General features: G+C 39.9%; 1 protein-coding gene across 1 annotated transcript in view; it reads right to left on the reverse strand.

Moving 5' to 3' along the window:
- The window catches only part of LOC125271057 (NACHT, LRR and PYD domains-containing protein 12-like), a 37021-nt gene that overhangs the window by 10521 nt on the left and 10690 nt on the right, over window positions 1-15810 (reverse strand). The window contains 10 exon segments of the mRNA XM_048194996.1: window positions 2322-2898; window positions 6255-6301; window positions 8600-8767; window positions 8866-9039; window positions 10537-10710; window positions 10796-10844; window positions 10847-10968; window positions 11052-11225; window positions 12669-14537; window positions 14722-14835. Of these exon segments, the coding sequence (XP_048050953.1) occupies window positions 2322-2898; window positions 6255-6301; window positions 8600-8767; window positions 8866-9039; window positions 10537-10710; window positions 10796-10844; window positions 10847-10968; window positions 11052-11225; window positions 12669-14537; window positions 14722-14835 (3468 nt within the window).

Below are 15810 nucleotides of genomic sequence, written 5' to 3' on the forward strand. Positions count from 1 at the left end.
TGTGATTAGGTTAAAATTTGGTAAATTTGGATAAGGGGACAAACCATGGGGAAATTTGAGCTGTGGTGCATGGTTGAGATATCTCTGGATTACAGTCAGGACACTTTCCAAAGGGGGAAATTTCCAACGGGGAAATTTGAACTGCGTTGCATAGATAAGATATCTCCGGAAGGGGGATTAGGGCTGTGTGGTGAAGTTTGAGGTGTCTTGGCAAAAGGGGAGATTGAAATTGTGTTTATCAGTTTGAAGTGCCTTAACTGGTAGCAGTCCTGTCGCGTGAGGAAAATCCATTTAGATCTGCTCTGATGGATAGATCCATTTAGATCCACTCTGATGGACAACAACAACAACAACAACAACCCTAAGACTTCCTAGCTCATCCATCCAGATAACAAAATTCTCTGTTTTTACTGTTATTTCTATTCCTTATGCTCTATTTTTATTATTCTTCTTTATGTAAAGCACTTTGAATTACCATTGTGTATGAAATGTGCTATACAAATAAAATTGCCTTGCTTTGCCTTGCCTAAACTTCATTGACAAGTTATTTTTATGTAGGCTCTGTTTAACTAGTCTACATGAAATCTATATTCTCCATTGTGGCGACCAGGGCGGGCGAGAGCCGTGAGGGAACGGCGCGAGAGTTAATGAGCTCCACCTGGGACGCACCAGCCTCGAGTCTCTCACGGAGGAGCTCCGGGAGCATAAAAGGAGGAGCGACAACAGTGAAGGACGAGAGAGGACCAGGCCTGGACTTTATTTTATGTTTTATTATGTTTGTGTGGCCGGCAGACGTCCGCAAGGGTCTGCCGGCATTACTTTCGTTTTGTTCTTTGTTTGTTTTATACATTAAAGTTTTGTTGAATGTTCGCCGGTTCCCGCCTCCTTCTTCCCGTATATACGAACTGTGTTACATTGGTGCCGAAACCCGGGAGGAAGGAGGGACATGCTGTCAAAGAGCCCTCGCTGCTGAGGGGGATCGCGGTGCTGCGGAGTTCGGGCAGCACGGGAGTGAAGGCCGTTGTCTGCCGTGGGCTGGAGCCTGCTACCGTCCGCCATGAAGGGAAGGAGCAGGGGACGGCGGACTCGCTGCCAGCTGCCCTCAACCGGAGGAGCCATTGCTGGCCGCCAGGAGGCGTTCGAGGATCGGGCCGTCCACCGAGCGTCCAGTGCCATCGCATGGCACCGCGAGGAAGAGCCTCTTGGCAGGCTGAGGAGCGGCAGTGTGTCGTGGAACCGGACACAGAATTTTTTTTTTTCTTTTTCCTCTCTTCCCTCTCTCGTCCTGTTGCTCCCCTTGCTTCCGTCTCCTTTCTCTCGTCTCGTCTGTCCTTACCCCCAGGTGCTGCGGCCACCGAGTCAGGCCCCGGGGGGGAGTAAGCGCAGTCGCGGGAGTACCCCCCGGCCTGCGAGGGGCGATGGGGGTATGTGGCGACCAGGGCGGGCGAGAGCCGTGAGGGAACGATGCGAGGGGGACGCACCGGCCTCGAGTCTCTCACGGAGGAGCTCCGGGAGCATAAAAGGAGGAGCGACAACAGTGAAGGATGAGAGAGGACCAGGCCTGGACTTTATTTTATTTTTGTGTGGCCGGCAGACGTCCACGAGGGTCTGCCGGCATTACTTTCGTTTTGTTCTTTGTTTTTTTATATATTAAAGTTTTGTTGAATGTTTGCCGGTTCCCGCCTCCTTCTTCCCGTATATATGAACTGTGTTATATCCATCAATGAGCTCAAGTTGAAAATTGTCTCAAGTATTCTATAAATCAGTGTTTTTAACTGTGGTGAAGCAGGATATTTTCACAGAGGTGGACAGATAAAGGCCAGCAAGCAGTCTGGGGTGGACAGAAATGTTCATTATCCAAACATAATAAATGAGTTTGACTATAAAGAACTGGACTGTTTTAGTTCTTACAACACAACTGTCTACAGTTAATTGTGCTTGATTGTAATTGAGGGAGTGCTGGAATAGAACAAGTAATACTGCGTGAATTTGATTATTTTTGTCTTATTCCTCACCTGCAGGCATATTAATAGAACATAAGATCACACTACAGCTAGAAAATTACAGAAAATTAATAGCAAATTAAAGTTTAGCTTGTGAGAAATACTGGTAAATCAGAGACCTCCAATCTCTGAAATTGAAAAAATAGCTTTTGCTCAAAACTAACTAAAATGAAAATGAATTTGTTTATAGCCCCTGCACAGGAGAGACTTGATGTTGTTTCCAAATAAAGGAAAACATTTTTATTATTGGTATCGGCATCTGCTATCAGCTATCACAGTCTGGAAAAATCCTTCACTAAGACAGTATATTTCACTCACCTGGTTGTGTGTGTATCACTGTCGTTTCTCAAAGGATGTTGTTTAATGTCACACAGATACACTGAGGATTTATAATAATGAACCCCAAATCCAGCATAGAGGGGTTCAGTGAATGTGGTGTTGAATGTGTGTAAGTGTGTGAGTGTGTGTGTGTCAGAGACGCTGTAGAAGGACAGAGTGCCGGCCAACACGTCCACATACACTCCTACTCTCTTAGAGGATGAACTGATTACAGGTATCTTAGTGCTGTTCTTATTGTGATGGGCAGAGAAACTTTTATTAGAGCACTCCAGACTCCAGGATTTGTCATTGTATCCAAACACACAGTCTTCACTCTCTCCTTTCCTGCTGATTCTTTTATATGTCACTGATATTTCAGCACCTCTGCTCCATTCAGCCTCCCAGTAACAGCGTCCAGTCAGACTCTCTCCACACAGAACCTGAGGAGTAACATCAAATCTCTCAGGATGATCAGGATACGACTGATCCTGAAACACACGAGTCACCTTCCTGTTCTCCTCAGACAGAATGAGACGAGTGTTTGCTGTGTTTGGATCCAGTGTGAGATCACAGGCATCTGAACACAATAAGAGAGAAACATTTCAATAAATGAGACAAATCAACATCAAATCACGGAATGATTGTGTGTGGAGACCTACATTTGTGTAGTTCTGCTGTAATTCTGAACTCTCCACAATGATCCACACTATAAAACACAAACATAATTCACATTCATTTTCTAAAAGTCAGACAAAAATGAAAAAGAAACACACACACAAACTGTTCTGTGACACAAACTTAGTTCACACAAAAATGATCAATCATTTAGTCTGATGTTGTTTCAAACCTGTATAAGTTTCTTCTGTGAAACATAAAAGACAAAAAAAACAAAGTTTTCAAAACAAAATATAACTTGGGACACTACAGTTAAAATGTCATGGACAATTTCTTTTAAATAATTTTGGGACAATACCAGCAACATTTGTGAAATGGAGAGATCAAAATAGTCAGAAAATGGAGCAGAGAAAATCAAGTCTTGTATATGTATCTTTTAAAGACGGATCATCCTGCAAAATATGCCAGTATTTCTCCCCACCTTATTTATATTGAACGTTTTTGGTGCATATGTGGTAACAAGATTCTCCAATTATTGCTTACAAAAGTGTCAGAAATATCAGGGACAAACTAGTTAGAGCCTGTTCCCCAAAGAAGTCTATAACCTAGACTCTCGCAGGAACAATCCCTATTGGGAATTATAAATGTGGCAATAATTGCCAATATACGAAAAATATTAAACATTCTGAACATCCCATCTATAAAAAAAAAATGATATAAATATTGAAAGCTTTATCACATGTAATATCAAAAATGTCATATATTTAAGCAGCTGCAGTCTGTAACTTTTTTTTGGTTAAAAATGATCCAAAATCAATTTTTTGAGCAAGTACATAACCAGCCAGTGTTCAATCTCTCTAAACTGAACGAAAAAATTGTTTTTGCTCAAAACTAAATAAAATTAAAAAGGATTTGTTTATAATAACTGCACAAGAGAGACTTGGTGTTGTTTTCAAATAAAGGAAAAAAAATATATATTGGTATCGGCATCTGCTATTGGCCAAAATGTGTTGAAATACACTATATTGCCAAAAGTATTGGGACACCCCTCCAAATCATTGAATTCAGGAGTTCCAATCTCTTCCATGGCCACAGGTGTATAAAATCAAGCACCTAGGCATGCATACTGCTTCTACAAACATTTGTGAAAGAATGGGTCGCTCTCAGGAGCTCAGTGAATTCAAGCGTGGTACCGTGACAGGTTGCTACCTGTGCAATAAGTCCATTCGTGAAATTTCCTCACTACTAAATATTCCACGGTCAACTGTTAGTGGTATCACAAAAAAGTGGAAGCAATTGGGAACAACAGCAACTCAACCATGAAGTGGTAGGAACACTTCCTATAACACCAGATGTACTCGTTACATCAGAAAAAGAATGGCATCTACGCTAATATTAGTCTTTCTGTTTATCCCGAGGTTTACCGTAGTCAACCGGATCCGGGCCGTATCCAGCTGAGACCAAGGACCGGTGCCATAACACGACCACAACGCAGCCCTGAGGTATCAGCAGAGATCGAGTCAACTAGATCATCGATTGTGAAGACTTCATCAACACGACAGCCAGTGCCACAGTTCCTCAACTGACCGCCCATCCCGGCGTGATGAATACGATCCTCAACTGGACACGACCACAACGCAGCCCTGAAGTATCAGCAGAGAGCGAGTCAACTGGATCATCCATTGTGAAGGCCTCATCGACACGACAGCCAGTAGCACAGTTCCTCAACAGACCGTCCATACTGGCGTGATGAATACGATCCTCAACTGGATGGAACTGAAATAAATACTTTGATTGCTGCGATCCTATCAGACTTATGATAGCAACCTGATTGTAACAAAGCACTGTTCGCCAGAGGAGAACTGGCCCCCCGACTGAGCCTGGTTTCTCCCAAGGTTTTTTTTTTCTCCATCTTAACACCTATTTGCCACTTGTTTGCCACCTGATGTCACCTGATGGAGTTTGGGTTCCTTGCCGCTGTTGCCTTTGGCTTGCTTAGTTGGGGACACTTGACATTTGACTTGACATTTGATATTCAATAGTATTTTTGACATTTATTCAACAGTGCTTTGATCTGCCTGCATTGACACTATTATTTAAGAGCTGCTGTGCAGCCAAATTATGTACCAGTTATCAATGTAAAGCTGCTTTGACACAATCTGCATTGTAAAAAGCGCTATATAAATAAAGGTGACTTGACTTGACTTGACTTGACGTAAAAATCACAGAGCGGGGTGAGCGCATGCTTAGGCAATAGACCCGATAGTAGCTACAGACCTGATAGTACACCTTTGGGATGAATTAGAGCGGAGACTGTGAGCCAGGCCTTCTCATCAACATCACTGCCTGACCTCACAAATGCGCCTCTAGAAGAATGTCGAAAAATTCCCATAAACACACTCCTAAACCTTGTGGAAAGCCTTCCCAGAAGAGTTGAGGCTGTTATAACTGCAAAAGGTGGGCCAACACCATATTAAACCCTAAGGATTAAGAATGTGATGTCATTCAAATTAATGTGCACATACAGGCAGTCGTCCCAAAACTTTTGCCAATATTGTGTATATGGGCATATCAGGTATCAGCAAAAATCCAATATCATGCATCCCTAGTGTTTAGTGATGAATGAAGAACAGAGAATTGAACTATTAGTCCTTCACTAAGACACAGTATATTTCACTTACCCGGTTGTGTGTGTATCACTGTTGTTTCTCACAGGAGGCTGTTTAATGTCACACAGACACACTGAGGATTTATAATAATCAACTCTAAATCCAGCATAGAGGGGTTCAGTGAATGTGGTGTTGAATGTGTGTAAGTGTGTGAGTGTGTGTGTGTCAGAGACGGTGTAGAAGGACAGAGTCCTGGCCGACACGTCCACATACACTCCTACTCTAGTAGAAGATGAACGGTCGACAGGTATATAAGTGCCGTTTGTATTGTGACGGACATAGAAATTAGTATTAAAGCACTCCAGACTCCAGGATTTGTCATTGTATCCAAACATACAATCTTCAATCAATCCTTTCCTGCTGATTCCTTTATATGACACTGATATAACAGCACCTCTGCTCCATTCAACCTCCCAGTAACAGCGTCCAGGCAGACTCTCTCCACACAGAACCTGAAAATACTCATCAAATCTCTCTGGATGATCAGGATATGGCTGCTTTGTTCTCATCAGAGAGAATGAGTTCAGTGTGTGCTGTGTTTGGATCCAGTGTGAGATCACAGGCCCCTGAACACAAGACGACAAGAAATATTTCATTAAATGAGACAAATCAACAACAAAACACTATATGATTGCGAGTGTAGACCTACATTTTTGTGGTCCTGCTGTAATTCTGAACTCGCCACAATGATCCACACTATAAAAGAAACAAGATTCATATTAATTTTCTAAAGATCAGTCAAACAAAGAAACACATACAAAATCTATTATGACACAAACTTTGTTCACAAAAAATTATCAATCATTTAGTCTGATGTTGTTCCAAAACTGTTTGACTTTTTTGTGGAACATATAAGACCAAAAAAAATTAAAAACCAAATTTAACATGGCACACTGCAGTTAAAATGTCATGGACAATTTCTTTCAACATCAATACCAGCGACACTTGTCCCGATGCGCCGATGGGAGTGGCAAGTTTTGCGCGTGATCTACTGTTGACATGCAAATGATAGAACACAGTCGCAGTCGAATCATTTACATTATGACCAACGCAATCTAATAAGAGCAGCACAAATGAGAGTTGGGCCACAAATAAGCAGAGCTGATGCTCTCATCATGTGTGGGTCGACACAGGCGCAACTTGTTACATGTAATCTGACAAACATGTACACTTATATAATACCGTTTGTCAAACCATGCTGGCCTATATATATACAACATCAGCATTGTGTGACTGTTTAGTGTATATTAGCGCTACCTGTGGATGTCAATTTCTGTAGCCACTCCGCAGTCTGAGGTCTTTTGCTTTTGACTACGGGTGAATCTCAGTTGTCACTGATCATTGTCATTTGGAACATTGTGGTTTACAATCCGGCATCAAAATGATGTTTAATTATTCCAGCTGCTGTGAGAAAAGGCTATAAATGATCTGCTACCAGCAGCATCCTCACATGCCATATAGCCTACTAGCTGGGACGCATACTTTCTGTTTCTGTTTACAGATGTGACATAGTGATGCAAAGATGAACGGCTGCATGCTCGAATTCCCCACAGAAACCCACCAGTATCAATTTTAATATAAAACATTATTACAAGCTTACAGTTGTGAATCGGGCTAAGGTAAGAAGATTGTTTTGAACAATGGCTATATTTGCGCAAAAATTGATTTTGGAATCATTTAAATTGTGAGCATCCACTGTAAGTAATGATGTTGGATGCATCAAAAGCTAAGGTTTAAGTTTAAAATGATACCCACTGTCAATGGTTGCTTAGTAATTTGATTATGAATTTTTTTAGCGGGGAGGGGGGAGGGGTGTCATGCCCGCGGTACACTTCGTGCTTAGGGGGTTAATAAAGGCCTTTTGATATGAAGCGATGTATTTTTGTTTAAAAAAATCAATTTTTAAAACTTTATAAATTCAAATAACTAGGAGTATCATAAGCTTAGATGCCTCTCATGGTTCAAAGAAATAGGGCTGAGCAACAAACTCAAGCTCCTCTTCTCTTATATTAAAATCCTATGACATTTCTCTTTAAAATTTCTCCCTTTAGACTTCTAATTTCTGACCGGTGTTTTGTTTTGCTTTCTCCTCTGCACCTCAGCTTTTGTCATTGTGTTCTGGTCAGAGTTACTGGTTGCTCAAACATAATGAAAAAAAACAGCAATACTGTGAAATATTATTACAGTTTAAAATAATGGTTTTCTATTTTAATATACATTAAAATATAATGTATTTCTGTGATATGCAAAGTGTCTAAACATTCATGTTACCTCTATGGCATTTCATATACATCATTAAAAAGATCTAAGACTCAAGCTTCACATTTTGACCTCTTTTTTACTCTTAAAATCTTATAGTGACCGTAATTTGTTAATATGCATCAGGAGTCATTACTTTTGACAAAACAACATCCATCTGGGTTTTGAGTTTAAAAGCATGCTCATTTGGAGAAATATTGATGGATTCTCATATGTTTGTCATATGTTTGTCTCATATATTTTCTATACAGAGGAGTAATATTTATTGTCATCACTATGAGCGGTGGACACTCTGATGTACTGCGTTTTCAATTCATACTTGCAGCCAGAGGGCACTCTGTGCACATTTAGTCCACAAATGACTCGTAATGAAGAACAGGCATACCATTTGACATTCCAGAAACTAACAGAGGCTTCCAAAGATCGCTATAACCATGGCTATAACATGCAGATAGACACTTTTGAAGATAACAAATACACGATTGCAATTATGTATACATGTATTGCCTCAGAATTTGTGTCTGAATAGTGCATGAGCTCCGTGGGCATGGCCGTATCAGTGGATAATGAGCTGACTCGCAAATGACTTTAATCAATCTCTTTTTTATTCAGACTACATAAACAGAATTTTTGAATGACTACATTCAAATGGGAGTAACCAACATATGATCAGATCACCTGAGGCAGATCTTAATACCAGGTGTTAATAACCAGCCCTCTTATTGACCCACATACTTGAGTATCTGCAGTGAGCAATCCTTCAATTTGTCAGAGAGCAGCTTCACTCCTGAATCTCCTGGGTGATTGTAGCTTAGATCCAGCTCTCTCAGGTGTGAGGGGTTTGAACTCAGAGCTGAAGACACAAAACCACAGCCTTCCTCTGTCACCATACAGCCAGACAACCTACAGACACACACCAACACACACACACAGATCACCAACAAACGATATCAACATTATAATCTGCAGACTGTAAATAATTTCTCATGTGTTCTTAATACTTCAGTTTCTGCAGCTGACAGTTTGGACTCTTCAGTCCTTCAGAAATAATCTTCACTCCTGAATCCTGCAGGTCATTGCTGCTCAGGTCTAGCTCTCTCAGGTGTGAGGGGTTTGAGCTCAAAGCTGAAGACATATAACCACAGCCTCCCTCTGTCATCATACAGCCAGACAACCTACAGACACAAACAGATCATCTAGAGACAGACATCAACATTAAGACCTGCAGACTGTAAATTATCTGTCATACGTTTGGGGCCCTGGCAAAGATTTGACATACCCATTGTGCTTTTTTCATTGTTTTTATGGCAAAAAGATTACACTGTATTCAGCACAAACTGGGCTACAATATTATGTGAGCAACATGTATGTACATGTTTGTATTTAGGAGAAAAAAAATGTTATGTTAGGAACGCTCCGATTTTTTGTCTCCGATACCGATACCTGGGTTTCAGTCAGTGATGTAGTCTAGTTTTTTGTAGTGAGTATACTGTGACTTTTCCCTCCCAGCCTCATACTTACCTGTCCCAGAGCGACACCCCATAAGCACCTCCGCACTCACTAATCTGATCTAGGCTATATGTAATTGAGAGACTTGAAAGTCTTTAATAGCCAATGACATTTACAGCTGAAGAGATTGGTTTTCTACTGTTTAGTATCAATCACCATCTAACTCAGCCACTTAAGATAGCCTTAGATGTCATTTGAATATGGTCCCTGGAACATATTTTATCAGCTGGCAAGATTCAATGCACATTTAAGAGTGAACGTTGCAACTATTTTTACCCTCTAAAAAAATGCTTGGTTAAAAACAACCCAAGTTGGGTTGAAAAGTCTACCATCATAGTTATGCATTTCCGGCTGCTGCTTCTCTTGAACTACAGCAATTAAAGAGTGCCAAAACAGTATTTATGTTAAGTAAAATGGGTAAAATATGAAACTTGAGACTTGGATATTATTGGATGGTTATGTATCCTTGTGCTTTAAGTGGGTCTACGGAAATCCTTGAACATTCCTAGTGGATATACGGCATATACATGTGTATCACATAGACTACATCACTGGTTTCAGTATTGGCCGTTACAAGTATAACAAAACTGAATCATCTTAGATAGAGAGTTTCACCATGTTGACTGTTGTAACTGAACATGACATGCAGTTTGAATGCTTAATGGAGAATCACTGACAGAAACAGCGGAGGGAAGCATTTGCGTGAACCTTCAGAAAACTAGTGCACAACATCTTTATGGTGCTTTTTAATGTTTTGTAGGGTTTAACAATAGTATCAAATCAAATCAAAGACTGTGTGTAGAGCACTTCATAAAAACAACAATTGTTTACCAAAGTGCTGTACAAGCATAATCAGAATAAAATAATTTACACATAAAAATAAAAACATTAAACAATAACCAAATCATAAAACATAAAAGCAGCTCTCATTCTTAGTTAAACGCCAGAGTTTAAAAGTAGGTTTTAAGATTTGCTTTAAAAACAAAGTGTTTGGGCCTGCCTAACATGTAGAGCAGGGGTGTCTAACCCTGCTCCTGGACAGCTACCGTTCTGCATATTTCAGAGTCTGCATTTTTTTAAAAGGGTTGATAAAAACAACACAAAACATATATAAAACTTAAAGCAGCAGAAATGTGCTGGTGCGTTTGTTGGTGCGTTAATACCTTAGTATGTGCAGCTGACAGTTTGGGCTTATCAGTCCATTAGAAATAATCTTCACTCCTAAATCCTGCAGGTCATTGTTACTCAGATCCAGTTCTCTCAGGTATGAGGGGTTTGAAATCAAAACTGAAGACACAAAACCACAGCCTTTCTCTGTCATCATACAGCCAGACAACCTACAGACACACACAGATCATTTACAGACACACATCCACATTATAATCGACAGACTATAAATAATCTCTCATATGTTCTTAATACCTCAGTGTGTGCAGCCGACAGTTTGGGCTTGTCAGTCCATCAGAAATATCTTCACTCCTGAATCCTGCAGATCATTGTTACTCAGATCAATCTCTCTCAGACGTGATGGATTTGAACTCAGAGCTGAAGACACATAACCACAGCCTTCCTCTGTCATCATACAGCCAGACAACCTACAGACACACACAGATCATCTACAGACACACATTAACATTATGGCTGGCAGACTGTAAATAATCTCTCATATTTTTAATACCTCAGTATCTGCAGCTGACAGTTTGGACTCTTCAGTACATCAGAGAGCAGCTTCACTCCTGAATCCTCCAGGTAATTGTTACTCAGATCCAGCTCTCTCAGGACACAGTTTGAGGATTGAAGAGCTGATGTCATAATTTCACAATCCTGACCAGTGATATTACAGCCAGTAAGGCTAACAGAGATTAAATACAGCACAAGTTGGGGTTAATGGTTATTTTCCTTAAAGTGGCAATAGTGGCCCCTTAAAAACTATAAAGAAACTGGATGAGTAAATAATTGACAATACAAAAATAAAATGGTCAAATATTGTGAAAATATGTGGTCAAATAGCATATAATCAACAATTTAGCACTTACATTTAAAAATGCTCTCCACACTAGTGTTTTCCAAAAATTGTCTACACTGAATCTTCTAAAATGCTTAAATTCCTCAACAGTGCCTTATATTAGGGTTGGATAATTAATCGAAAAATAATCTAAACCAAAATTCAGAACCTCTAACAAACGTAGATTCCATCGTACATTCATTTACATGATAAAGGATTCACAACCTAGGAAGCTAGGAGTAGATTGAGATGCAGGGTATGTGTGGGAAACACTGTGAATAGGTTGGTTGTGTTGCAAGTCTTGTTTTTCACTGTCCGGTGACATATTTTACAGATTGTTTTAATCTGCGCCTGGTTGCTTTTCAAATAACCAATGAGTTTGTTCTTTGACGTGAACGTTAAAAGCTGCAGGCTGATTGGCTGTTGTCGCATATTTCTGCTGTATGATTGGCTCTTATATTAATCCATATCGAGTAAAAATGCCTAGAGCTTATCATCATTATCAACATATTTTATCGTGATTCGATATTATACCATTTATAGGCACAGCCCTAACTGAGAGGAGCACAAACTCGTTGTCAAACTGTCCTGTGATTTATCACTAAAGTAGCTTAGAAACTCAAAAGGTATTTTAGCATATATTTTTCTACTTTTGAAGTAACTATTTACAACCCACAGCTTCAAAATTAATAGAGAGATGGTATGACTAATTCTCACATGCAATCGCTCTCATTACATACTGGTACTGTGCTAATTTATCATTATCTGATTTACAATAAGTAGAAATCCATAAGAAATGTTACGAACCATAGATAAAATAACAGCTGAAAGTGTGCTGTTATGTCATATTACTCTTTCAGTAGGAAAAAATATCCCACCTTTAATAGTCAAGCATATTTACAGAACAAATCCTGTAAGTGAACTATGAGGGAAAAAAAAGGAAAGAAACAAAATAATCATTCATTAATCGTAATCGAGGTAAAATGTTCAATTAACCAAGTTCCTGTACAGCAGCAGCAGCAATAATCAACAGCAGCAACAATTCAGCAGCAGAGTGGCGAATCTATTCCATCAAGACCAAATACATTAACATTGTTATATCCATTATCATGGATACAACTAAAAGTTGTCATGATAGAAATTATATATATATATATATATATATATATATATATATATATATATATATATATATATATATATATATATATATATATATATATATAATTGAAAAAGATATTAGATTCAATATTAATCATGATTTGTCAGTTGTTAATAATTAACACTCACAGAGCTTTTCTGCAGTTGATCAGAGCTGGTATCAGTCTTCTTCTACCCTCATCTGATGTGTTGTATTTCGTGGCGTCCAGTTCATCCAGAACCTCCTCTGACATCTGAATCATGTAGGAGATTGTTGAACACTGAGCAGGAGAGAGTTTCTCCTCTGAATATTTGTCTAATTTCACAAACTCCTGAATGTCTCTGGACAGAGTCTGATCTTTCATTTCCAGCAGACAGAGAGACAGGTTCATGGATGTATCGGCTGATAGATGATAACGATTCAATTTATCTTTGATCTTGCCTTTAATGTATTGTGTGGTTTTCCTGATGCTCTCTGAGCTGTTCTCTGTGTGTGTCAGAAGATCCTGTAAGAGTCTCTGATTGGACTCCAGTGAGACGCCCAGCAGGAACCGCAGAAACAGATCCAGGTGTCCATTCTTACACCAGAGGGCTTCATCTACTGCTGATCTTAGTAGATCATCCAGAGAGGCTTGATTCAATATATAATATCTGAATTCATGCAGTGGCTCTTTGTTCTTGACCACATGTGAGTAAAACACATAGAAAGCAGCAAGAAACTCCTGGACACTCAGATGAATGAAGCTGTAGACTTTTCTCTGAAGAATCAAAGATTCCTCCTTAAAGATCTCAGTGCAAATCCCAGAATACACTGAGGCGTCAGTGACATCTATGCCACTCTCTCTCAGGTCCTCCTCATAGAACATCACATTGCCCTTCATCAGCTGTTTGAAAGCCACTTCAGCAAGTTTCACAATCACTTCTCTATTGGACTTGAGAAGTTCTTTTGTTTTTTTCTCTTCATACTTCTGATTCCTCATGTTGATCTGAATCAGCAGGAAGTGGATGTACATTTCTGTCAGAGTTTGAGGGATTGCTGCACTCAGATCTTCTTTCAGGAGCTTCTGAAGCACAGTGGATGAGATCCAGCAGAAGACGGGTATGTGGCACATGATGTGGAGGCTTCTTGCTCTTCTGATGTGTGAGATGATTCTGCTGGCTTGATGCTCATCACTGATTCTCTTCCTGAAATATTCCTCCTTCTGAGGCTCATTGAATCCCTGAATCTCTGTCAGACGGTTGATGTATTTGGAGGGGATCTGATTGGCTGCTGCTGGTCTGGAGGTGATCCAGATGAGAGCATTGGGAAGCAGATCTCCTTTCATGAGGTTTGACATCAACACACCCACTGATGAAGTCTCATTCACACCAGAAACTTTCTGAGCATCTGAAAATTCATCTGAAAACTCTGTGATTCTGCTTTCATCCAGACCATCAAAGATGAACACAACTTTACTCTCCTCATAAATCTTTGAGTCCAGATCTTGAAGTTCAGGATGAAAGTCCAGCAGAAGTCTGTGAAGACTGTACTGATGATCTTGGATCAAGTTCAGCTCTCGAAATGGAAGCACAAACATGAAATCTACATCCTGATTGTCTTTTCCCTCGGCCCAGTCAAGAATGAACTTCTGCACAGAGACGGTTTTTCCAATTCCAGCGATGCCTTTAGTTAGAACAGTCTTGATTTGGTCTTTCTCCTCATATCCTGGTTCAGGTGAGGCTTTAAAGATGTCATTGCAGTAGATTGGAGTTTCTTGTGAGTGTTGTGTTCTGGCTTTTTTCTCCATCTGTAAAACCTCATGTTCTTCATTCACTCCTTCACTCTCTCCCTCTATGATGTAGAGCTGTGTGTAGATCCTGTTCAGGAGGGTTTCATTCTCCTTGAGTTTCAGTCCCTCAAATAATCTCTCATACTTGTTCTTCATGCTGGTTTTGTGTCGGTCTTTGACTCTCTGTAGTTCATCAATTACTGATTGAGGAGAATCATGGTCTCCAGTCTGATCATCTCCATACACAGTGCTGAGGGGAAAAAACAGATGGTAAAAAAATGTAAATCATTACAGATAGAAGTTTTGTATTTTTCATATATTTGATGTCTTATATCTTGATTTAGAGATCAAAGTTCATTTTTCATCATTGAAATTGTCCATAGATTTGAGGTAGCTATAATTTAATCATCCACTAGCTACATGTTCACACTCACATTGGGTCAGAGGTCACTGGTTCATCACTGAGATCAGGAGAATGATGCAGTGATTTGTCACTCTTCAGGAACACACAGCTGGGCTCTGGAGATGAAGCTCTCTGACTCCCTCTGCTGGAGATACAAAGAAAACATACATCAGTAACTCAGCCAGAACACTGCAGTCAGTTGAGTGCTTTGATATGCAGTTGTAGCAGGAAAAAAAAGGTCCTTGATGTTGTGAACTAAATGTACAGAGGACATCACCCTTTCAAACCCTTTCGACTTTAAAGACATGAACAGAAACTCATCAGGCACATGCACTGAACTATTTCAGAAATCAGTTTGAGTTGGTGCTGGCATTATTAGTGATAATGATGCATATGACAGCACACGATGCAGTTTTTACCCCCTGGGATCAGCAGAAGCGCCATTACTTGCATTTTTTTCCTGATAATGGTGAAAAGAAATTAAAATACTCATTTTTTGTCATTCAGAAATAAGTAATACATCATTCGAAACTGTAAGTGGTCTACTTTTATGTGTGTACACTGACAATAACAACAAAACTTTGTGCTTTTTTAAAATAAAGAAAACAATCAGGGTGAGCTTTCTGCCATCTCAGTCTCTGTGAACTTTCTAAAACGTTTAAAACACGTTTAAAACTGAAACTCAGTGAATACTTGCCACACAGACATGAGAGATATGTCTTTAGAAAGCTTAACACCCACACCCACTTCCCACCATATATTCCAGCTATATCTGCTATAGAAATCAGATTTCATCTCCTTCAGCGACAATCTTCTTTCTTCACTTGACACTCTTTGATGAAGCTTCTCAATGTCGAACGAGCCCTGCAGTGGAACGAGCGATTCCTGCAAGCAAGCAGTCCGGCTCCAGCAGCCTGCTTATCAGCTCTCCCATTGAGCTGTCTCAGTGCTGCACAGAGGTCTCTTGTTTCCCTGCGGCTATCCAGTGATCACTATAGTGATTTTCTGTGCTCTCCGCCGACTCTGCGGCTGAGAATATGCTCCTGCTAGTATCTGGTTAGTATAGCAGAGCTTAATTCTCTAAAAGAGCATCTTTTAGCCATCATTCGTTTCAAAACGC

The sequence above is a fragment of the Megalobrama amblycephala genome, linkage group LG7 (assembly GCF_018812025.1).
Source record: "Megalobrama amblycephala isolate DHTTF-2021 linkage group LG7, ASM1881202v1, whole genome shotgun sequence".
Lineage (NCBI taxonomy): Eukaryota > Metazoa > Chordata > Actinopteri > Cypriniformes > Xenocyprididae > Megalobrama > Megalobrama amblycephala.